Below are 24,153 nucleotides of genomic sequence, written 5' to 3' on the forward strand. Positions count from 1 at the left end.
CCCGCCCGACGGCGAAGGGGCTGCTCCCTGCCATCACAGCGGGCGGCGCTGAGGATCTGACGACGCTGCTGGAGGGACTCGGGAGGGGTGTGCACTGCCTGTGTATGCACACCTGTGGGGCGGCAGGGAGGCAAAGCTACGTAAACGGCGGCGAGCAGTCAGGCCAGCCGAGAGAGCCCACAGGCCACAGGGAGGCCCCAAGAAGCAACCTCTGTAGTGGCATAGACGCGAACCAGCAGCACACGGGCAGAGGAGCTCTGAGCAGCAGGCAGAGCCCATTCAAAGATGAGGAGAGAGAAAGACGAGGAGCTCTCATCACTGTCCCCGTCCTACAGGAGAGTGAGGCTGAGACAAGCGCGGTAACGTCAGACTCGTTCCTCGGCTCAGCCAGTAGTGAGGGGCCGGAACTCAGAGCTAGGTGGATCAAGCCTGGGCCTGGGACCACTGCGCCAACAGACACGGCTTGACATCTGGGGTCGAAACACTGCCACTTAATTCTCAATTCTGTCACCTGGCTGGTTGAAGGAGCCTGAACAACCATGAACTGGAGATGCCCAAGAAGTATTGACTCCATAGGGCTGTGCTAAGAAGGAAGAAAACCAAGTCAGAATTTCAGCTTCATGCTGAGAACTGAGCTCCTGTTTAAGTTCAGTAAGTAGGGATGTAAGTTACCATCACCCTCCTTGACAGCGCGGCCACGGATGACGCGCCGCCTCCCAGGACTGGCCTTGTGACCAGAAGCTGCCACTTCACATGCTGCTCCACGCACACTATCACAAGGGCTTCGGGCAGCCGGCTTTGCTTTTCACATCGTCTGTTTTCTGCCTCTGCTCAAAACGTGAGCCCTTAATTTATAAATAACCGCTAAGGTAACTCTTCCTTCACCCTCCAATTTGCATGAATTTGTTCAACAGAAAAACCAAATGGTGTGTGCTAAGATCTCCATGTTTTCCTGAGAATGTGCTCTGACTCCCAGCCCACACAGCGCACAACCACCTGGCTTCCAAAGTCCAAAATGACAGTTTTAAGGATGTCAAGGACAAGTGTTCTTGAATATATAAAAAGAGACAGAGTTATGCAAAGGTGAACAATGAAGAGAGGGAGAAGCAAAGCTTAGCAAGGCTAAGCTGTCTTTTACAAAGTGTGTGTGTGTGCGCGTGCGTGCATGAAGGTATGCACGTTGAGAGATGCTCCTGATAATGAGGAAGGCACAGGGAGCTGATGGAACTGGACCTGGAGTTTTCGGTTTTTGTTTCAATTGCAAAGGTAACTGAGCAAGGACATGGGTGGAGTGGTGTTAACTAGGAGACTGAGGGGCTTTGGCATGTCTTGAGCAAGTTAAATCACTGACCATAAAGCAAGAAATCTCACGATGACACATCAAAATGTAAGTGGTATTAGTATATTAACTTGGAAGAAACCACCAGCAGAACTACAAATAGAACACAAAGATAGAACATGATGAGAAGGGACTGCCTGCCTCTTGCGAGAGGAACTGGGCAGGGAGAGATACTGAGGGCTAGGGTGGGGCAACAACTGCTTTTCTTTACTATCTGATTTTGCTCAACTATTGAGTATACGTTTCTTTTGATTAAAAATAAACAAATGTAAATATTTAAAAGTTGAAGCTCGGTAACTGTCTTGTCTGCCCCTCTCCAGATGCTCTTCTGTTCCTCTGTTAGGCAGGCAAGCCCCAAGACTGTCCGCATCTGGCTGGAGCAAGTGCTCCCTTGATGGAAGAGGAACATCTGCAGTGAGGGGCTTGATTAGCTCACAAAACAGAAATAAATCTCTCAGGATGAATATACATTCTGTGGCCCACCTGCACATCAAGAAAGACTGTCAAACCCGAAGTGGAGGGAGAGGGAACTTCCTGTGGCGTGGGGGAGAGGGGAGAGGATGTGGGAAGGGAGCCCACTGTCCGCCAAGGAGCGGGGGCAGGGCTATAATCGGGAAGAACAATCTGACTCCACAATAGATGTTCCCTGTACTTTACCCTTTGTATTCTCTCTCTTTTGCTTCCGGTTAAGAATGCTGCCTATAGCGTGAAGACTACTAGCCCATATAACGCTTTTTCACTCATCTAAAGACAAGAAGTTGCAGAACTAAGAATAACTTTTGTCTGGTCGGAGGTTTACTGAACATCAGGACCTCACCTACAATGGATGGCTGCAAGATCAAGGGATTCCTACACCAAGGCTGTTGGTTGTAACAAGCAACCATGCTCCTCTCACTTGGCCTTTAAAAATACTTTCCTGAAACCCTTTGGGACTCTGGGTTTTCTTGGGGCATGAGCCACCCATCTCCTCGCACCGCCCTGCAATAAACCTTTCTCTGCTCCAAACTGCAACGCTACAGAACTGTTTGGCCGCATAGTGAGTCGGGCACCTGAACGTGCACTCAGTAACAGGGGGGTGGAAACGGGAGAGGGGAACAGCCTCAGCAAAGCGGCCCCCGCCTTCCCTCCTCACCAACCAGCTCACTTTACCAAATCCTCTGAAACTCCCCCCAAGATCATCCTAGCCTCCAAGGAAAACACCACAGGGGTAGCAAAAGATCCCAAAGACACTGAGGAGGGCCCCCACTGAGGTCCCAAAGGGCAGGGGCTGGGTCCAGCGAGGTCCTAGAAGATAGCTCAGGGCCCTGCAGGAGCCGCGGCGCCCAGCTCTGACTCACAGCGCGTGCATCCTGGCCAGTCCCCAGAAGGCGCCATCCGTCAGCTTGCTGATGTTGTTTCGCTGGAGCCTCAGCACCTCCAAACTGTCAAGTCCCTGGAACGTCAGGCCCTCGATCAGCCGAATCCGATTCCGATTGAGGTCCCTAAACAGATGAGGCCAGCAGTTAAGAGCATCCGCCCCCCCACCACAGCCATCACCAGGCAGTCCCCAGGGACAATCCCAGTAGGAGGTCCCGGGAAGCACAGACATCTATGGAAGCCCGTGTGCCCAAGACACCAACTGGCCACTGTCAACGTGTGCGAGGGAGCCCAGAGACCATAGAAGCTTGTCCCTTTGCACCCCAGAATGAGTAAGCACTCCTATTTCCTCCCCCATAACCGTGACTCTGCAGTGAGGACTGGGTGTGACTCAGGATGTGAACGTCTCAGATTAGCCAACTCTTAGCTCAGCAGCAGAAACCCCCACCAGATGCATCAACCCAGGAAAACTTGAACCACTGGATACTGGTGGCAACTTCCCACCAACTGCATTCGGGAGGAGGCGTCTGGACCCACCATGAAGCACACTCATGGGCCTCCGGCCCCCGCGTGATGACACCTCAGTGACCAAAAGATTTCAGGAATCTGGGTGAGCTGGCTACATTGGTAACACTCAGGAAGGGAGAACACAGCCTGACCAGTGAGCCCTCGGTTTTCCCCAAATTCTTCTGCAGTGTCTCATGATGCACACCAGGTCCTGAGCATCAGGGAGTCTCCGGGACCCCTGCCTGGGTGTGCGGGGGAAGCACAGCAGTGAGAGGGCAGGGGAGCACTCCGTCTTGCCACCATACCTGCCCCTGAGCAATCCGTTCTGCTTAAACCAAAGCTCCAGGGTCAGTGTATTCTCCTGAAATACATTTTTCTCCTACCAAAAAAAAGGACACTGGAAATGCAAAAACCCGGCGAACAGGCAGTCCATCAGGTTTTGGTAAATCGAGGTTTTTCTTGACTCCAAACCCTGGGCCATTCTAGGAGTGCAGTCATCTGTAGTAGTCAAAAAACTAAATAAACACATCCCTTCTTTACCAAAAAAAAAAAAAAAAAAAGCCAATCAACTACCTTATGAGACTGAGGAGATGAAACCAGTGACCCCATCTCTTGCTTCCTACCTCTGGCTACACTAAATGCTCAAGCAGCACTGGACCCCGTAACGGCCACTGCACAGATTACATGGGTTCCTTAAAAAAAAAAAAAACACACAGAAACCTCAAGATAAATAAGGACCCCAGTCCACACAGGCTATGTATTAGCCAGGGTCAGCTAAGCAGTGGGACTCCTCACTGTGTTTTGGAAAGTGCTGAAGAGGACGGGCCTGCATATTCTCATAGGATCTTTTCTCAGCAACCTGGGGCGGTCCGCAGGCTCCAGACCCAGCATCTAATTTGCTTTTATTAGGTGCTGCTGCAAGGCCATTAATGGCAGTTTATGCAGAGCCCGACCGAAGGGGAGCAGGGGAAGCGGGTGCATTTGGAACAAGCTCCTGGGGGAACTCTGGTCTCCATAAAGTTCGGCTAAGCTTAATTACGGCGCAGGTCTCTGGACTCACAGTTGTGTCAGCCGGGGTAACTTGAATGCTTTCACAGGAAGCTGGGTGATCCTGTTTTTGCTCAACCGAAGCGTCAGCAGTGACCGTGACAGACCATCAAATGCTCCTGATTCCAGGGTGCTGATCCGGTTGCTTGCCAGGTTGCTGGAAGGATTCAAGAGAGAAAATGCAGGGGTCAGTAGGAGGCCTTCCTCGTCCTGTTACAGACGCCAGACTTGGCTGAGTTGGGAAAACAAGCTACAACACACCCAGCAGGCTGGGTTTCCAATGAGACATTTGTCATTCTGAGGCTGCAAAGCCCATCTCCACTCCCAGCCTCAGGTGTCAGGACCGTCTTCTTCAGACGGGACAGCGGCCTGGCTTGTTTGAGCCCAGAGCTCACCCTGCTTTCAGCCAGGGTGACTACTCCAGGAGGGAAGTCAATGACCTCCACTCCAGTTGGGCCGCTGCAGGAGTCCCTCCTTGCCAGCCACCACCCAAGGGTCAGGGTTCAAGGTTGGTGAGAAGAGCCTCAGGAAGCAGAAAGTCCACCGTGAGGCAAGGTGAGAGAGAGTTTCACAATTTGGGGAGACGGCCTTTAATTCTGAGTGGATCTCACTGCATGACTTCTAAATGTGCAAAAAACACTTCATTTTAATCATTTCAAACATGTCAGAGAAACATTCTAGTGAAGGAGAGCTGCACGAATGGTTCCCAGCGGGGGAGAGGGAAGGGGAGCGGGGCCCAACACTTTTCCTTCCATCCTCCCTGGACTGATGCTGCTTGCTGTGCCTTAAACAAAAGAGAAAAGACCAGAGAGAATTTTCTGCATCAGAGTTGAGAACGGAAGGAGGCATTCTCCGTCTCCATCCGGCAGAGGCCCAGCACAGGGCACATGAGGATTCTTTGCAAAAGGAGCTGGACTGTTTGTTCTTAACACTCCAGATTAAAGAAGAACAGTCTGTGTGATGAAGATATACTGGCCAGCGTCTGCCAAAACACAGAGTCCCCCTGCTTTCGTGCAGAGAGAAAGAAGAAGGTCACTGCGAGGTGGTTCAGCAGGGTAGGTGTTTCTGTCCCAAGCAGGGTGGTGGTGGGTGGCCGGTGGACCTCTTTCAGAAGCCCCCCTGGGGGATGAGTACCACTCCATCAGCGGAAGGATCGGTCAAGGCCTCCCATGTCCACCTCAGGCACCCTGATGCATCCTACGAAGGAGACTGTTCCGCTCCTCGGGCATCTCAAATATCTGTGCAGCCAGCCTTGGTCTCTGAACTGATGGGTCACAGTGACCCATAAACTAACCTTACACACAACCCTTAGTACTCAGTAGTGACCCAGGAGATGAGGGCTCGCATGACACCTGAAGACGCCTCTTTAGCCTGAGTTTTCAGTTTCTTCCCTAAAATAATATTTTCCTACCAGCAAGCAGTGGGTTAACTAGGTTTTGACTGTTTTTCTTCTGTCTGCCATCAGCGGGTGTGAGACAGGGTGGAACAGAAACAGACCGACAATCAGACAAAGAAGGTCGGGAGGCTCAGAGGATGGGCGAGCACTGGCTGGTTGAGTCTGCAGAGAGGCTGCCCTGTGCTGTCACTCACCTGGCTACTCCCAGTCCTTCCTCTAAGCTCTCTGAGGGGGCAGCCCAGGAAATGAGAGAGAAACCCGGCTTTGTGGTCCACATAGTCACGTGTTCTAGCGCAAGACGGTGCTCTGAGACGGCCTGTCTGTCAGGCTACCGAGCCTCTCCCCACTCAGCTCCCTCGCCCACATGTACAGTCCGAACAGCACCGCTGACTGGGACGCGCTGGAAAGGGGCCAACACGAGACTGTGGACCTGGGGCCCCTGCCCTGCTGAGGGCACAGATGGGAGGCGTGTGCCCGGCCCACGGACTCAGCCGGGCATCCACCGGCATCCAGACCTGGGCACTGTGGCAGACCTGACGCACTTACAGCTCCTTGAGGGGCAGTCCGTGTGGGAAGCAGGTGCTCCGAATCTCTGTGATGTTGTTGGCGCTGAGATCCAACATGTTCAAGGAAAGGTAAGCCTTCAGCTGACTCCCCTCCACGCTGCGAATCCTGTTGTGTTGCCTAAAACACACAGGGCAGGTGAGTCCAACATGTCATTTTGCAAAGAAACTATTCTCCTTCACACTTTTCCCCTGCAGTTTCAGAGAATTACAAATGCTATGACACTCGCAAATGAAGTCTCCCATCCTTCTTTCCATCAGGAAGATAGACAGAACATCAGATTCTTTGCCTGTGACAAGTTTGTCTGCCTAAGTTCTAAACCAGGCTGCTCTCCCCAAGGACAGGAACATGGGGGTGATATTTTGGCCGTATGGAGAGCAGCCTGGCATGACCAGAACTCAGAACTCACTAGTACCCTTTCCCACAAAGGATGTGCCCCATGCAACCAGCCAGCTTTTGAGGCTGCTCGTGCTCAGAATCCAGGCCTACCCCATCACTCACAAGAACGCGGGCACCAGAGCCCAGCATACAATTCAACCCACTGAGCACATCATTACACACCTTACATGTTACCGACACTTACCATGTCGTGTCGACAGGCACAAGGAATTAAAAAAAAAGTGCAGAACCCTGCCAACTAAGGGAAACAGGAATTCAGCTGGGTCTAACTGGAATCGAATCCCCTGCCCCTCTGACCCCACCCTCTTGACAGCTCTGTTCCTCGAGTTTCCTCATCTGGAAGATGGGGACACACCCCCTTACTTCAGGGATATGGATGGTCCCACCTGAACCACACTGCTGCCTTTGGCAGATGTTCACATATGTGTTCAGTGTTCACCTCCCTCTGAGACGTATTTGTCCTTGAATCCTCTTTCTAAAAAACACCACGGTTTCACCCACCAACCGGTATTTATTAATCAGCAGAAATCTGACAAATGCTAACCAAGGCTGGAGGGAGCAAGCCAGCCCCCTTGTGGGTCTGGCTCTGCCTGGTGGATTCAAGCCGCCGCAGCCCAGATCCTGGTATCCAGATATTTCAGACCCCATGGAGTTGGGTGCTGTGCTTCTGGTTCCACGTGCTCACTGGGGCCAGCTTCTGAGTAAACAGTGTCGGGGGCTCCAGCCAATCCAAGCAGTCTCGAACACGACACAAGGGAGCCAGGCGTCGCTCACGAAGTGGCATCTCTTTTAAACAAACACTTGACCAAATCGGTTCCAACAGGCATAAACAAGGCCCTCTTTCCCAGAAGCTCTGGGCCTTCCCACGGATGCCTTTGTTTCCTTCCCACCTCTCCCAGGCCTTGAACCTGAAAACCCATTTACGAGGGTACAGCTCCCTTTACACACAGCAAAATCTCCCTGGAGTGAAAGGCCACTTTTTCCTCCATGCTCCCCCCGCCAAACTACTTCCTTTGAGTTCTTTATTAAGTTCTTAATAAAGATAGTCTCTTCAGTTTTCTGACTCCCAAATAAAAAGAAAAAAAAAGAATAGAAAAGGAAACCTTTATTATGTAAAGTATGGGAAAAAAGAAGGAGAAATAAAGGGAATGGAGTTGAGCCTCATCCAGGAACTCTGAATGCAGTACCAGGGAGCCAGGAAAAAGAAGGTCTAAGGAAAGAAGGGGAGGGCGCCGCTGGCCCCAAGTCGCACAAAGAGGGACTGGCCGCACACAGCCCAGGCGGCCACGGGGCAGCTGCGGGCCGCCCCCGCGCTCCGCCGCTCCGTCTTCCCTGTCTCTTTCATCTCACACCTTCTTTCTTCGCTCTCATCTGTGTGCTTCTTCACTGACTCAAACACGTTCTGGGCCCCGCTCTGTGCCAGGCCCAGGCTGGAGGAAGGATGCTGGGACGAAGACGGGTCTCTTTCACACGCTGGGAAGAGTTCCCTGGTGAGCAGAAGGGCAGCCGTGGAGATGGAGAGCAACGGAGCGTGGGAGCGAGGATGGGCGGATGGGCGAGGTCTGCGGGAGGGGGAGGGGAGCGGGGGGGGATTCCGCCTGGAAGGGCCGCGGGGGCCGGCGCCGGGGTGGGGGGTGTGGATGCAGGCAGGAGACGGGCAGGGCAGAAGCAGAGGGACCACGTCAGGCGAGGCCTCAAGAGCCTCTGAGGAGTAGGGCGTCCACGTCCCAGGGGACCAGGCGAGACGTGGTGGCAACAGAGATCGGGTCCACAGGATCTGGACACCCCAGAATGCTGGTGCTGAATCTTCTAGTTCAGAAATACTAAGAAGACCAGGAAGCTTGGTTTTCCTGGTGGCTCAGTGGTAAAGAATCTGCCTACGACACAGGAGATGCGGCAGGAGCCGTGGGTTTGATCCTTGGGTTAGGAACATCCCTTGGAAAAGGAAATGGCAACCCAGTCCAGTATTTCCGCTTGGAAAATCCCATGGACAGAAGCCTGGTGGGCTATAGTCCCCGGGGCCACAAAGAGTCAGAACAACAACAAGGTAACAGGCTGCCCCTGCCTTCCTGACCCGCTTCCGGCCGACTCTCAACTCAGCATCCAGGGAAATCCGGTCAGGGCATCTCTCAGAACGGGAGAAAACATTCGCAAACCACGTATCTAATGAAAAAATAACCAGAACACCCAGGAACTACAACTCAGCGACCAACACACAAAAAACCACAGCAAGTTGAATAAAAAATGGGCTAAGGCCTTGAAGAGACATTTCTCCAAAGACGATAAACAAATGACAAATGAGCACACAAAAAGATACTCAACATCACTGATCGTTCAGTTCAGTTCAGTCGCTCAGTCGTGTCCAACTCTCCGCGACCCCATGAATTACAGCACGCCAGGCCTCCCTGTCCATTACCAACTCCCGGAGTACACTCAAAATGAGTTAGCGCCCCAAACCTACCACATGACCACTATTAAAGGCAAAACAAACAAGAACAGGAGCAGTAAGTGTGGGAGGGGGTGTGGAGAAGCTGGGATCCTGGTACAGTTGCTGAAGACAACGGTACGGTGGTTCTTCCACGAAGTAGGCACAGAATTACCAGCATGGGCCCCAGTGGTTCTCCTGGGTATACATCCAAAAGAAATGAAAGTGGACATCACAGCGATGTGTGCACCCACATTCACAGCAGCATCAGTCACAGTAGCCAAAAGGTGAAGCAACTCAAGTCAATGGGTGGACGGATGGACGAAGCCGACAGGTGTGCACGCACAGTGAATATTACTCAGCCTTGGAAAGGAAGCTCATCCACAGCTTACAGCATGGATGAACCCAGAGGATGCGACAGTAAGTGAAAAATGCCGGTCACAAGAGACAAATACCTCATGATTCCACTTCCACGAGGCACCTGGAGCAGCCACGTGCACTGAGACAGCAAGTGGAGTGATGCTGGTGGCCAGGGGCTGGGGTTGGGGCACGGGGAGTGGTTTAATAGGGGTGGAGTTTTCATTTTCCCAGATGGAAAAAGCTCTGGAGACTGGTTACACAACACGAGTGTATGTACCACTACTGAACTGTACACCTAAATGATTAAGATGGTAAATTATGCGTAATGTGTATATTACTACAATTCACAAACAAAACAAAGAAAAAAAATCAAAGCAATTCACAGGATGTATTTGTCTAAAACTCGAATAATAGCTCTGTGTCTCACTTAGGACTAGGTCCATATAACAGCCTCCAAGGCCCATGTGAGCTGCCTCACTTCCTACCCTTCCGCCTTGTACCCTGCGCCCAGAATGCTGGCCCCTGGACGCGGCAGGCAGGATCCTGCCTCAGGATCTTTGCAAATGCCCTTCCCACTGCTTGGAATGCTCTTCCCCCAGAGATTCGCAGGTCCCATGCCTTTACTTCCTTTCCATCTTTGTTCACATGTCACCTTGTCAACGAGGTGGCCTGGGCAACATTCTCTAAAACTATCAGCCTCTGCCTCCTAATTTCTTTCCCTCACACACACATACAAACACACGCACACACACACACACATTCATTCACACTTTCCCCTCTTTTGCCTGCTTTATTTCTCATAATATTTCTATCATCTAATACTCCCGGTATTTTGTTTATTTCTACTTTAACATCTTCTCTCCCATCAGGATGTAGCTCCCTGAAGGCAGAGATGCTCATCTGTTTTGACTCCTACCGTGTCTCTAACCACTAGGATAGTGTGAGGCGCACAGTACGTCCTCAGTAAATACTTGTTGAAGGAATCACAAAGAGTGAACACAGACTGAATTCAGAAAGGCTCAACCTAGACACAGATTTGGGACTTACCTGAACATTTAAGTAGGTGGCATGATGCTAAAGCTGAAACTCCAATACTTTGGCCACCTCATGCGAAGAGTTGACTCACTGGAAAAGACTCTGATGCTGGGAGGAATTGGGGGCAGGAGGAGAAGGGGGTGACAGAGAATGAGATGGCTGGATGGCATCACTGACTCGATGGACATGAGTTTGCGTGAACTCCGGGAGTTGGTGATGGACAGGGAGGCCTGGCATGCTGTGATTCATGGGGTCGCAAAGAGTCGGACACAACTGAGCGACTGAACTGAACTGAACTAAAGAACCCACCTGACAATGCAGGAGACGAAAGTGGCGTGGGTTCGATCCCTGGGTTGGAAAGACGCTCTGGAGTAGGAAATGGTAAGCCACTCCAGGATTCTTGCCTGTAGAATCCCATGGACAGAAGAGCCTGGTGGGCTACTGTCCATAGGGTCGCAAAGAGTCAGACACAACTGAAGCAATTTAGCACAGCATTCCACAACATTTAAGTAGAAGAAAACCATGTAAGCAGATGAGTATAATCAAGAAACATGAAGGAAAGAGTTTGCCGATTGCTCTGTGGCAGCTCTGCTCAGAGGCAAATGACCTTGCCCACAGTGACTTCAGAGCTTCTGGCGCGTCATCTTCTCCCCCAGGTCTGGTCTCTCTGCTCTAGACTCTAGCCCAGTGCCCTGATCAAACTCTTCCCAAATTCCTCATGTTCAGGAAAGCTGACCCCATAGCTCGTGTCTCCTTTCTCTCACAGAGCAAGAATCACATCTTGTTAGATGTTTCTGTGGACCCCAGCAATTTCACCCAAGGCCACCTCTTCTTCATGGGCTGGAACATGACACAGCACTGAAGAACATGCCACGAGCAGAGCCCTGCCTGAGTTCGAATCCCCATTACGCCACTTACAGGTGCGAACTGCTATAAAGTGGGGTGTCAAGTTTCTATGCCCCTTGGGCTGGCATGACCTGACATGAAGCAAGTACTCAATAAATAAAATGAGTTCTTGTTTTTATTAGCCATATTTGTATCCTCAGAGCCATGATCATTATCTAGTTTGTGGGAGGTGCTCTGGAAAGAGAAGGAATATGGTTTCCTATTTGTCTGCCACATTTCAATGCAAACAGGCAGGACCGATTCCTCTCTAGGGAGCAGAGAGCTGACTCAGAGCTCTCACTCTTAGCTTCATGCATGACATGAGTCTGTTCCAGCTGGCGAGTGTAAAATAACCCTGACGCAGAGAGATGGGGCTCTTTGGGGCGCTGTGCTTCAAAGTAAATCCCAGACTGAAGCTTCTGCAGGACTCGGGGGGGGTGGGGTGGCTAGAGATCTGATGGGTCCCCAAGAATCCCCTTTCTCACTCCTGTAGCAAGTGGGACTCAGGCCCACACCCCTGACCCAACCCACCAAACCCCACCCCCTCAGGACATCCCCTCTGGACACCCATCCCTCTAGGTTAGAGCAAACAGCCAGTAGGCAGGGGAAGCCTCCCACACCTCCTCAAGGGGTGTCCTACTTTTCTAAAACTCTGCATGTTTTTACTGCCATGTGTACCATGAGAGGACTATCAGTCCTTTAATGTAACGAACTGTCCAGTTTCAAAAAGGCCCACGTCATCACAGCAACCTCTGAATCTTTGTCCAAGCTCTTCTTGACAACAGCTGACCAGTTACTGGACACTGGTAGGTCACAGGCCCTGGTGATGGCTCCGTGAAATCACACTGTGATCTCACAAGGAAGGTCCTCTACTTCACCACCATCTCTGCTTTACAGCTGAAGACATCGGAACTCCGCCTGCGGTCAGCCCAGCTGGGACACGAGAGGAGCCAGCATGCGAGCCCAGGGGAGGAGGAACTGCCAGCCCATCTGAGAGGCTCTCTAGGCGGAATTTTAAGTGCACCACCCAGGTTCAATCTGTAAGCCTTCGGCTGAGCTTGGCTAGATGTGAATGCTGGCCGCCTCTCCCCAGGTCAGCAAAGACTCGGTCTGCGTCATCGGTCTCAGCCCGGTCTGCTTTTTTGTACCAGCCTCCCAAAGGCCTGCGTGACCAACGAGTCTGCAGAGGGTGAGGGGAGCCAAGCTCAGCAAATAAGGCAGAGGAAGCTCCAGTTCTTAAGGATACTCTGAACGGAAAGAAGAGAACAGTGCAGACGAGCTGCAAAAGGATGCCCTTAGGTTTACAAAGAGTGGGGAGAGGGGAGGGGAGGGCGCAGTGCGATGCGAGGACTTCTAACTGGTGACAGGGACTTGGGGGTGGGGGGGCAGACCACGCCGCCTGCGTGTCCATCCCGGGTTGGTTTCCCCCTTGGGCGGCCCTCTGGGGCACAGAAAACTTAATACAGCAGAAGTCTATTAAACCAACACCTGTTAAAGGCTTCACAAATAAAATCAGGCTTCAAAGGCGGACAGCGGCAAGATAAGCTCTCTCCACTTGGCGATGTTCTCAGAGCTGATGTTAAATTAGACAGGAAAACAGACCGAGGCATTTGAAACCAACATTTAAAAGTTTTTATCGTAAGCGGCTGTTCCACTACAGTTCTGTAAACCGGGGTTTACAAGGTAGTCCTGTGAGTGGTGGGAAAGATCTCATGTCACAGATAACAGCCAGGAAGAAAGGGCAAGGAGATCAAAGCAGGCAGGGTCAAGAGGGGTCAAATGGATTACTGCTGGTTGCTGAAATTATGCACCTACTGTCTACACCAGGGGTCAGCAACGTATTCTATAATGGGCCAGATTTTAATTATTTTAGGCTATAGGGGTCATTTGGCTTCTGTCATGACAACTCAACTCTGACACTGGGGTGTAAAAGTAGCCAATATGTAAACCAATGAGTGTGGCTGTATTCCAATAAAACTTTATTTACAAAAACAAGCTGTGAGCCAGATTTGCCCCTCTGTAGTTTACAGACCCCTGGTCTACACTTCAGCAACTAGTTTGGGTTTCTGGGGGCAGAAACCCAGATTCTAATGCTAGCGCTGATTCTAATTCTGGCTTTAAAACTGTGTGCAAATCACTCTTTTTGGATCTGGTTTAATCACCCGCAAAATGAGGCTAAGGGCTTCACTGCAACAGAGAGACAGACCCTCCAGTGCTCCCTCCAGTGCCCAGGTCAGACCTCACCAATCGATGCCTTCCCCACTGAGCCTTCTCTACCCCTTCAAGAAGTGAAACGGAACCGAAGCTCACACCATTTATTGTGTACCTCAGATGATGATCCAGGTTCCTGACGGGCCACTGACAGGGTGATCTGAGAACAGAGATTCACACTTGTGCATCTTCACTCTTTTTAGTTCTTGCAGTGAGGCAAAAAGAAACACACCGAAGCTAGCCAACAGAGCAGTCCTAACTCTAAGCAGGCATGCCCCAGGCTCTCCCAGACAAGTGTCGTGACTCACAGTGGTCAACTCCTGCAGTGGTGACTATTACTAGAAACAGCAAGTCTTCCATAATGTTACCTTAAAATCATGCCTTTAATTATCAGCAAAATTCAAATTATAGCTCTCACCTCATTTGAACTCTGGCTAAGAAACAGTTTCACACAATCGAGCCCGGAAATGGAGGGAAAAATGTAACACACCTGCACCATTCCCATCTCTGCCCCAGTCCAGTCCGCAGAGTGACCTTGGCAGACATGGTTAATCAAACACCACACCTTGGAGCTCCCACAGCACTTTGCACCTGGTCCATCACTATGCTGCCCTGGAACTCTTCCTATGACTTTGCACCTAACCCCATGCCCCACCTGGAGCAGGTGCTCCAAGGTCTGATCACAATGAGGAGGATGAAGGTGCACACAAGGGATTAATGATTTAGCACGAAACTCAGTGCCGGGCAGAGCAGCCCTGATGGCTACCTCCGGGGTTCAACTGAAATTCTGCAAGGGCTAAAAGACATCCATCATTCAAGAACAAACAAGAAGATCATCATTTCTCCTTTGTTGAAAAATACGGAAAATATTTTTTTCTCCTTTGTTGAAAAATATAAAAAATATGAAAACTATACAACAAGCCATGTGTTGTGGGGGGCTGTTCTGTTTGCAAATGCTTTTATTGAAGTATCACAGGCATACTGAGAAGTGCATAAATGACCAACATAGAGCTCAGTGCATTTTAATAAAGTGTCTACACTCACATAACCACATGACAGACACAGGACATTTTCACCATCCCAGCAGGCTTCCTCTTGTCATTTATTCCTTTCCAAGGCAACCATAATTTCTATCACCTACGATTATTTTGCCTATTGCTGTGCTTCATCTACATGGAATCGTTCCATGTTTACTCTTCTGTATCTGGCTACTTTTGCTCCACATATGAGACCCATCCATGCTCCTGCCCAGCTGTGTCCGACTCTGCAACCCCATGGATTGCAGCACACCAGGCCTCTCTGTCCCTCACCATCTCCCAAAGTTTGCCTAAGTTCAAGTCCATTGCATTGGTGATGCCATCCAGCCATCTCATCCTCTGATGCCCTCTTCTTCTTCTGCCCTCAACTGTCCCTAGCATTGGGGACTTTCCCAATGAGTCAGCTGTTTGCATCAGATGACCAAAATACTGGAGTTTCGGCTTCAGCATCAGTCCTTCCGAACAGTATTCAGGGCTGACTTCTCTTAAGATTGATAGATTTGCTCTCCGTGCTGTCCAAGGGACTCCCAGTAGTCTTCTCCAATATTACAGTTTGAAGGCATCAATTCTTCGGTGCTCCGCTTTCTTTAGGGTCTGGCTGTCACAACCATACATGACCACTGGTAAGACCATTATAGCCCTGACTATATGGACCTTTGTCGGCAGAGTTGTCTCTGCTTTTCAGCACGCTATCTAGAATTGTCATAGCTTTCCTGCCAAGAAACAAACATTTTGTTTGTTGTTGCATTAGCAGGACTTTATTTTTTTTCATCATTGTGTAGTACTTCTCTACAGCAATTTATTTTCCATTCTACTGCTGATGGATACTGAGTTACCTTCAGTTTGGGTTACTGCAAAAACCACATTCAAGCACAGGAACGTGCCTTTTCCGTGTTATCTTTCGGTGCATACTTGCCTGCAGGTCTAGCATGCATCAGCGTCTAGGGTGGCACTGACACACATTTATGTTCAGCCTTTGCAGACACTGGCACATTCCTTTTAACCAAATCCCTCAGGGCTGAAATGAATCTGAAAAGGCATTTGATCCAAATGCCACGTTTCATGCTGGCTCATTCAACCACATTCTGAGATGCCACCACCCCTGTGTGTCCCTTTTCTAGTACCCTTCCCCCATGTAAAGCATTAGGAATATAGCCTGGGACCACACAGCATAACGAAGCTCGATCTAATCTTGTTCAGGAGTCAAATGGAGTAATTTTATTATAAGTAGGGGCTGAATGAGCAGCAAAAAAGGGGGTAAAAAAGAGAATGAGCAATTCTAAGTCTCAAAATTGGCAAGAAAACTGTGAATATGCCCGTCATTGGGACCAATGCCCATAAGCATCTTGAAAATAAAGATAAAGAGATTTTTTAAACAACCCATGAATTCAGAAGAGCTTTCCTAGGCCAACTTGAGGAAAAGTTTCTCTTCTCAGAATGACATTTAAAAGCATCACCCTCTCACTAGGCTGCTTTGCATTCATCATCTTACAAATGAAAACTCAAACCATCTGTTTTATTGCATAAATTGATAATTTGCTCCAAGAAACCAGTGCCTTGTGAGAAGGGCCCAGCCTGGGTTATTTGCTGGACAGGAAATGAGACTCCGAAAAAGCAGGTCTCCTTCTGTCTCTTGCTCACTCCCTCTCCCCCCACCCACTGCTGGTGAATCACCAGTTCCCTGGGGAATTTTGGCGCGATTCTCAGCCTGGCTGCAGATGACGTTCCGGATCTGTTTATTCAGGTGGAGATCGGATAAAAAACAAGAGTGGTCCAGTGGCGGGATAAACAGCCTCTGTCAGGCGGGGTCAGCCACTCTGAAAGGCAGGACTGGCCTGTGTCAACCGACCTTCTGACCTGTTCACTTCCTTCAGGGTCACTTTCCCCTTGGGATCTTCAACAGACTGTTTCAATGAACTCTGTGTGAAGGGGATCGGAGGTCCCCAGGCACCTTGATGCACCAGATCATGCTTGGGTCTCCCACCCACCAGCTTATTCACATGGAGCTGGAAGCCCAGCATCTGGAATGAAGCAACTTAGGCACAGTCAAGGGTCAGCCACTACAGTTCTGTGGAGTCAAAAGTGACCCAAGTCACGAAGGACTGCTAGGATCTAACCAAATTACAAGCACAGGACAAAAACAAAACCTCCTGAGGAAACGCACATTGCTGAGTGGGAGAAGCTAATCAGAAAACGCAATCTACTGTATGATTCCAAATACATGACATTCTTGAAAAGGCAAAACTACAGGGACAGTAGAAAGAGCAGTGGTGGCTAGGGGGTTGGGAGGAGAGAAGAATGAATAGGTGATGCACATGGGATGTCTGGGGCAAGGAGACTATCCAGTGTGATACTGTAATGGTGAATATATATCACAGGACATCTGCAGGAGCCCACAGGATGCACTACACAAATAGTGAACCCTCATGAAAACTGCAGGTGCAGTCAACAAGAACGCAGCAATACTGGTTCATCAACGAGAGCGAAGCACACACTAATGCGGTACGCAAACAACAGTGAAAACCAGAGGGGGGGTTTCTAAGGGCTGCCTCTGTATTTTCTGCTCCATTTTCCTGGAAACCTACAACTGCTCTAAACGTCTATTAATTATAAACAGAACAAAACAAAACTTCCTAAGGTAGTAAGTAGTCCCAAGATCATCACATCATTAGAATGTAAGCTACACAAGGGCTGTGATTTAGTCACCTAGGACCACGTGGAGCAAATAAAAGACAATCAGTACCCGGTGAAGACTCACAAACTTAGAGAACTAACTATGGTTACTGGGGTGAGGGTGGCGGGGAAGGACAGATTGGGAGTCTGGGACTGACAGGCACACACTGCTGTATTTAAGATAGACAACCAACAAGGACCTACAGTACAGCACAGGGCACTCAGCTCTACATTATGCAATAATCTAAATGGAAAAGAATCTGAAGAAGAATGCATATATGTATCTGTATAAATGAATCACTCTGCTGTACATCTGAAACACGTTTTTCAACTAGCTCCAATACAACTTTAGTTCAGTCTCCTATATCTGCTACCACATTCACGAACAAAAGAATGTTAATCAGAAAAAAAAAAAAAAACTACTCTGAGGCAAAATCCACTATTCAATTAAAATTTTTTTAAGGAAAAATGTGAGAGGTGTAAGGTAGAATCAACTTTTTAGTTGGGAAGCTAACTGACAACCTTAGAAGACAATGTCAAATACCATGGACTTTCAGGTTGACTGTGTGAATCTATCTTCCAAGTTCAAACTGACCATGAATATTCACTGATCAGCTGGGGTTGGTGGAGAGGATGCCTCTACTCATCATGAAGTAGCCAACAGACCCCCGCCCTGCCCCGCAACAGCAGGGAGGGCAGCCTGGCCCTAACCAGGATCTCTGTCACTGCCACACATATCCTTCCCAACTCCTGCCTCAGCTACAGTGAAAGAGGAGGAGGAGAAATTCCAGCCGGGAGTTCCAACCCAACAAGCTGACCTGAGGACGCCTTTTGGGCCACATCTGGACTGTGCTCTCCTGGGAGACGGCTGAGCCATTTCATACTGGCAGGCACTTCTAAGGGATGGCTGGGGACTTACTTCCGTGACCACAAGGAGGTAACCTGCCCTGGATCTGGGCAGCGCAGGGCAGCACGAAGCTGGGCCAGGACATGGAAAAGTCAGGAACAGAGAGCCACTCCACCTGAACTCCCACCCACAGAGGGGCACCCCAGGTCAGAAATGCCCAGAGAGCTTCTCTTTTCTGGTCAAAGCTGACACGGCCCCTCTTGGCGAGCTGATCAAGCCCCTTATTTTTTTTTCTCCTTCTCTCCCCTTGCCCTGGTGGCCTGCTCCCTGCACACCCCACCACACAGGTGTGATCCTCTGCATCTCAATGGGGAGGGGCCTGGCTGTCAGGCCGAGTCACATGGAGCCACACACCCCAACATCAGTCGGGGGCCATCAGCGCTGCATGGCTGAAGGCTGAACTGGACTGACCAAGTTTTTCATTATATTTTTCAAGGAGGCTCTGCAGGGCAAGCCTAACCATGAGTTAGAGGCACAGACTCTTCTAGATTCGAGGGGTTAGGCTACCATTCCTGGCAAAGAAAGGTGGGAAAGATGGAGATAAGGCAGTGATCAGAACCCAGGAGATCAGAGCATCCATGAACGCCAGGCTCAAACAAGGGGTGCCCACACAACCCCCCTGGAGGATGTGAAGACGCTGCGGTGGGTACTTCTATAACTGATGGCTCCCCAGCACGAGAGCTGGGTGAGCTGGCTCCCTGCCGGGTGACACGATTGAGCTGCTGAGTTGCACAGAGCAAGCGCCCCTCCCCACGGTCCATTAACGCTGGTCTGCAGTTGGCAGGGCTGGGGGAGCACGGCGGGCGCTCAGGGAGCTGAGACCAACAGGCTGTGTCAATAGCTCCTTGCAGTGGTGGTTTTTCCTTCCCATCCACCTCACCACTCAAGACTTCAGAAAACGCAACCGCTGCAGAGCAACATGGAGGCCTCACGCAACACTTCCAAAGGAAGCCTAACCTAGCTCCTCTCCGGGCTGGAGAGGACTCAGGCGCTCAGGAGACTGCACGCCGCCTGCCAAAGCAAAGGGCAGGACACGGAGCTGACTGGCCGCTGAGCCGGCACGAACCTCACTCTCAGGAGATCCAGGAGCTGGACGAGGACTACACATCTAGTGTTCCATTCCTGCTCACCAGGAATCAGGCTCTGCTTCAGCTCATTCAATCTTCATGACGACCTGAGAGGCGGACCCTGTTACCATCCCATTTCACAGATGGGGGTGATGAGGTGCAGGAAGGCTAACCAGCAGGAAGCAGTGCGGCGGGGCTGGAGCCCAGCACGACTCCTCATGCCACCCTCCTACCTGCGTGTGGAGCCGCCGTGTAACAGAAATGGGTGGAATGGCCCTGGGGAAGCGGGCTTCTCTGGACAGGCCCCTGCGCCTCCCCCGCTTCCCAGCATCCACAGGCCCACCCCTGATCCTGTGATTCCAAAGGAGGCAGGGCCCGACTACACGTGGAGGAAGCACACATTCTGCCACTACCCACCGCCCCCCTCACACTCATATACACCCCCAGCCCAGACCCTCAAGCCACAGTACATCAGCACACAGCTGCTGCAGGACCCCGCCAGACCTTTCCATTTATGTTTAAGATGATGAGTGCAGGCCCTAAATAGGAGTGTGTCAAAAGCGGTTCTTCATCCTCAGGCAGTCAGTATCACAAGACAGAACTGGGTACTTTTCAGGGAGCAGAAGAGCCTTGCACACCCCCTGCTCCACCCTCCAGAGAGGGTACACTGAGGCTCTGGGGTCTCCCAGTTAACAGCCTGCAAGTCCAGCTGCCCTCTGGCTCCAGGCCATGCTGCTCTCTGGAGACGGCCCGTGGCTATGAGGTCAGGGACAGGCCTCTGGTTGCTGGGGTGCTCCCGAGACTCCGCCGCTCTGTTGGCCACTGCCAGCTGTCTGCGGGCTTGGCTGCCAGCACCCCAGCAGCTCCAGCCGTGGAAGAAGCTGCTTCAGCACTTGGCTGTGGCCTCTAAGCGGAGACCCTCCCGCCTCCAGAGAGTGAACCACTGATGGGCCTTTGCAAATAAAGCTGGGCCTGCTTCCTGCCCCATCTGGAGGACTTCTGATCTCCTGATCATATGATTTAGTATATCTCTCACCACGCAATTTCCCAAGTCTTCAGCATGCGACCTGACTGTACTCTGGGAGGGTGGAGGATGTGCATGGGCGGGATTAAGCTTCTAAAACAGTCCTTCTTACCCACACTAGGGGGATAAGACTCGCTGCGACATCAAAGTGGCACTGACTTCAGCATCTCGCCCCTTCTGGGTTCCCACTCTTGCCCTGTTCCATTCATGAAACCACAAGCTTCAATTTTCTCCTATGCTTTAAAATATGTTTTAGGTTTTAAAATATGTATCATCATGAACCTCAATGTCAAATGTAAACTAAAGACTTTTCAGAAAAAACATAGGAGAAATCTGTATTTTGGGATCTCAAGCTAGACCGGCTTTTTAGATTTGATACTACAAGCACAATTCATAAACTAAAAATTTAACACACTATAATTCTACCAGAATTGAAAACATTTGCTCTGGGAAAGATCTTGTTAAGATGAAAAGGCAAACTACAGACTAGGAGAAAATATTTTCAAACAACACATCCAACAAAGAGCCATTATCTAGAATATATAAAAGACTCTCAAAACTCAATGGCAAAAAATCCCAAACAATCCAATTAGAAAATGGGCAAAAGAAATGAACAGATATTACTCAAAAAAGAATACACAGATGGCAAAGAAGTCCACGAGATGATGTCCAGCATCATGAGCCATTAGGGAAACGTAAATTAAAACCACCAGGAAACATCAATACACACCTTGTGAATGGCTAAAATTAAAAATACTCTCAATATCAAATGCTGGCCATGCTGTGGAGAACCAGATCGTTCACTGCTGGCAGGAATGAAAGACAGTATAGCCACGCTGAAAAAGTTTGGCACTTCCTTAAAAAAATCTAAACATACAAGTATCATACAATGCAGCAAATATCCCCTAAGGCATTTCTCCCATAGAATGGAAATTTATGCTCACACAAAAATGCTCAAAGCCACTTTATTCTTATTAGCCCAAATCTGCAAACACTGCAGATGTCCCTCAGAAGGTGCACAGTTAAACCAAGTACAGTCCCTTCACACTGTGGATACTACTCAGCAGTAATAGGGAACCAAATATTGATATACACCGCAACGACCTAGATGCATCTTCAGAGAATTACACTGATTGAAAAGAAGCCAGTCCCCAGAGGTGAGATGTTGTATGAAGCCATTTATATCAGTTCAGTTCAGTCGCCCAGTCATGTCCGACTCTGCAACCCCATGAATCACAGCACGCCAGGCCTCCCTGTCCATCACCAACTCCCGGAGTTCACTCAAACTCATGTCCATCGAGTCGGTGATGCCATCCAGCCATCTCATTCTCCGTCGTCCCCTTCTACCAATCCTTCCCAGCATCAGGGTCTTTTCCAATGAGTCAGCTCTTCACATCAGGTGGCCAAAGTATTGGAGTTTCAGCTTCAGCATCAGTCCTTCCAATGAACACTCAGGACTGATCTCCTTTAGGATGGACTGGTTGGATCTCCTTGCAGTCCAAGGGACTCTCAAGAGTCTTCTCCAACACCACAGATCAAAAGTATCAGTTCTTCGGTGCTCAGCTTTCTTTATAATTCAGCTCTCACATCCATACATGACTAATGGAAAAACCATAGCTTTGACTAGATGGACCTTTGTTGGCAAAGTAATGTCTCTGCTTTTTAATATGCTGTCTAGGTTGGTCATAACTTTTCTTCCAAAGAGCAAGTGTCTTTTAATTTCATGGCTGCAGTCACCATCTGCAGTGATTCTGGAACCCCCCCCAAATAAATTCTGTCCCTGTTTCCATTGCTTCCCTATCTATTTCCCCATCTACTTATATCACATTCCTTAAATGAAAAATTATATACATGGTGAACAGATTAGATTGTCAAAGGTATGGGGCAGGAATGAGTCGATGTGGGTATAAAAAGGCAGCACAACACATCCCTGTGGGGATGGAAATGTTCTTTATCTTGGCTGCATTGAAGTCAATATCCTTTATGTATGAAATTTTGCAAGCAGTGGTCACTGGGGGAAACTGCATTAAGGGTATACAATGATTTTTCAGTGTTATTTTTTACAATAGCATGAGAATCCACAATAAACTCAAAATAAAAAGATTAATTTAAACATCAAAAAATATGTCAAAACAGTGGAATCAGAAACTCCGGTGAAATTCATGGTGGGATCAGACAGCTAATCTGCTACCTCATTTGGTTTCCAGCAGAAATCTATCCAGTATGACTCAGTTCCAAGGGCCAAGCACCCAATACTGCTGGACTCTGTGAAATTTTTGAAATCTAGGGATAAGCAGAAATTGTTTAATTACTTTCCACTGATTAGGAAGGAATTGTGGGGTGGGGGGACGGGGTAGTTTGGACTCAGTGAGAAATGTGTAGCTGACAAAGGTGGCTGGGAAGAACACTGCCTTCTGTCTGGTATATCAGGAGTTACAGCTCAGTTCAGTGTCTTGTAATTGGGCCAAGATCCAGCACTTTGTGGCCAAGTGGGAGGGCCTGCTGGGAGTCAACTAAGATGGTGGTGGACACGGGTCAGGCCTGCCCTGCCAGACACAAGGTTCTCAGAACGCCAGCCCTGGAACACCCGCCTAAAAGACTCTGGAAAGGCTGCATATACTCTTCCCTTGTCAGTCCTGGCAGACTCCCAGAGCAGGTCCAGGAAAGGTACCCTCTCATTCTGCTCAATTCTGCATTTGCTAAACTTTTGTGACTGCAAAACCACCTTCTTCATGAAGCAACTCTTAGTATCTCATAGAATAAGGGCTCATTTCATGTGGGAGACACCACGCTGCACCCCCTCATTATTAAAGGCTCTACATATCCTGGGGTAAAGGAGGCTGCTGACCTTTAGCTCTGGGTTTCCTGAACTTCCTGACTACAGAGTAGTAATTGGGTCGGGATGGACACACTGAGGGGTCTGCAGGGATTCTCCACCTTCACTGTGACAGAACCCTTTCCCCAATCATCATTTGACCCTCACAGTTGAGTGGAGACCAGGACTGCCCTTCTCCTGACACACCCTCCAGGGTAAGGGTAATTTCATGTTCTAGGCAAACCGAGGTTTCCAAAGTTGCTACTAGTAAAGAACAGGATAAGGATTCACACCTGGACAATGGGACCCCTGGGCCCGTATACCTCCCCAAAGCCACGCTGACTTTTACAGGGTAATTTCAACTATTTTTCCTTCTACAACATCTGCTCAGATTTTCAAGAAATCAATGAAAACGAGTCCTCTTTCTTAGCTGAAAAGACCAGGCCCTCTAGGAAGTCCCCCAAAAGACCGTTTCTGTTATTACTTGTCCCAAATGTGTCCCTTCACCTGGATGATACATTTCTAAAACTAACCAATATCTGCCTAAGCTTCATACTCATTTATTCTTGGACTAAACCATTCATTTAGTCCTTAGTTTATTGACTTAGTCAAGTGTGTATGGGCTGCCTATACATGCAGCTGCTGTAAGAAAAAGGTAAACTTGATCGCAGTATAGCTGACCCCCTTCTCCGTGGAGTTGAAGAATCAGAGAAAGACGGAGGTGATGGACGCATTGACATATGGGGACACAGCGCTGTTGGCGGGAGGCTGAGGGAGGGACAGCCATTCCAGACCAAGGTGACAATATGAACGAGGCCTGGAAGCAGAGCCCTGGGCTGTGAGGGTTCCCATCATAAGCAATGTGATGTAAAGTTCGAGGCAGGAAGTAGTGAGAAGCCAGGAAGAAAAGGAACTGGGGCCAACTCTGAAAGAGTGGAGAATTTACCCCACAGGTGATGGGGAAGCCACAAAGGGTCCATCCTTCGTCATCAAACACTGGCTGAGGGGCCACCGAGAGGCAGGCACCCCACTGGCTGGTAGGAGTGACGTGCAGGGTGATGAGGATGCAGCTCTGTGGGGTGGGGGGCCATGAGGGAGGAAGAATG

The 24,153-nt window shown here is 49.7% G+C and overlaps 1 protein-coding gene across 1 annotated transcript in view; it reads right to left on the reverse strand.

Moving 5' to 3' along the window:
• The window catches only part of LRIG1 (leucine rich repeats and immunoglobulin like domains 1), a 115,443-nt gene that overhangs the window by 26,578 nt on the left and 64,712 nt on the right, over positions 1-24,153 (reverse strand). The window contains exons 4-6 of the mRNA XM_055414279.2: positions 6,192-6,329; positions 4,263-4,406; positions 2,677-2,820 (exon numbers count right to left, since the gene is read on the reverse strand). Of these exons, the coding sequence (XP_055270254.2) occupies positions 2,677-2,820; positions 4,263-4,406; positions 6,192-6,329 (426 nt within the window). The remainder of the gene's footprint in view (positions 1-2,676; positions 2,821-4,262; positions 4,407-6,191; positions 6,330-24,153) is intronic.

The sequence above is a fragment of the Moschus berezovskii genome, chromosome 24 (assembly GCF_049115385.1).
Source record: "Moschus berezovskii isolate FMDL1 chromosome 24, NW_MosBer_1.0, whole genome shotgun sequence".
NCBI classification, from domain to species: Eukaryota; Metazoa; Chordata; class Mammalia; order Artiodactyla; family Moschidae; genus Moschus; species Moschus berezovskii.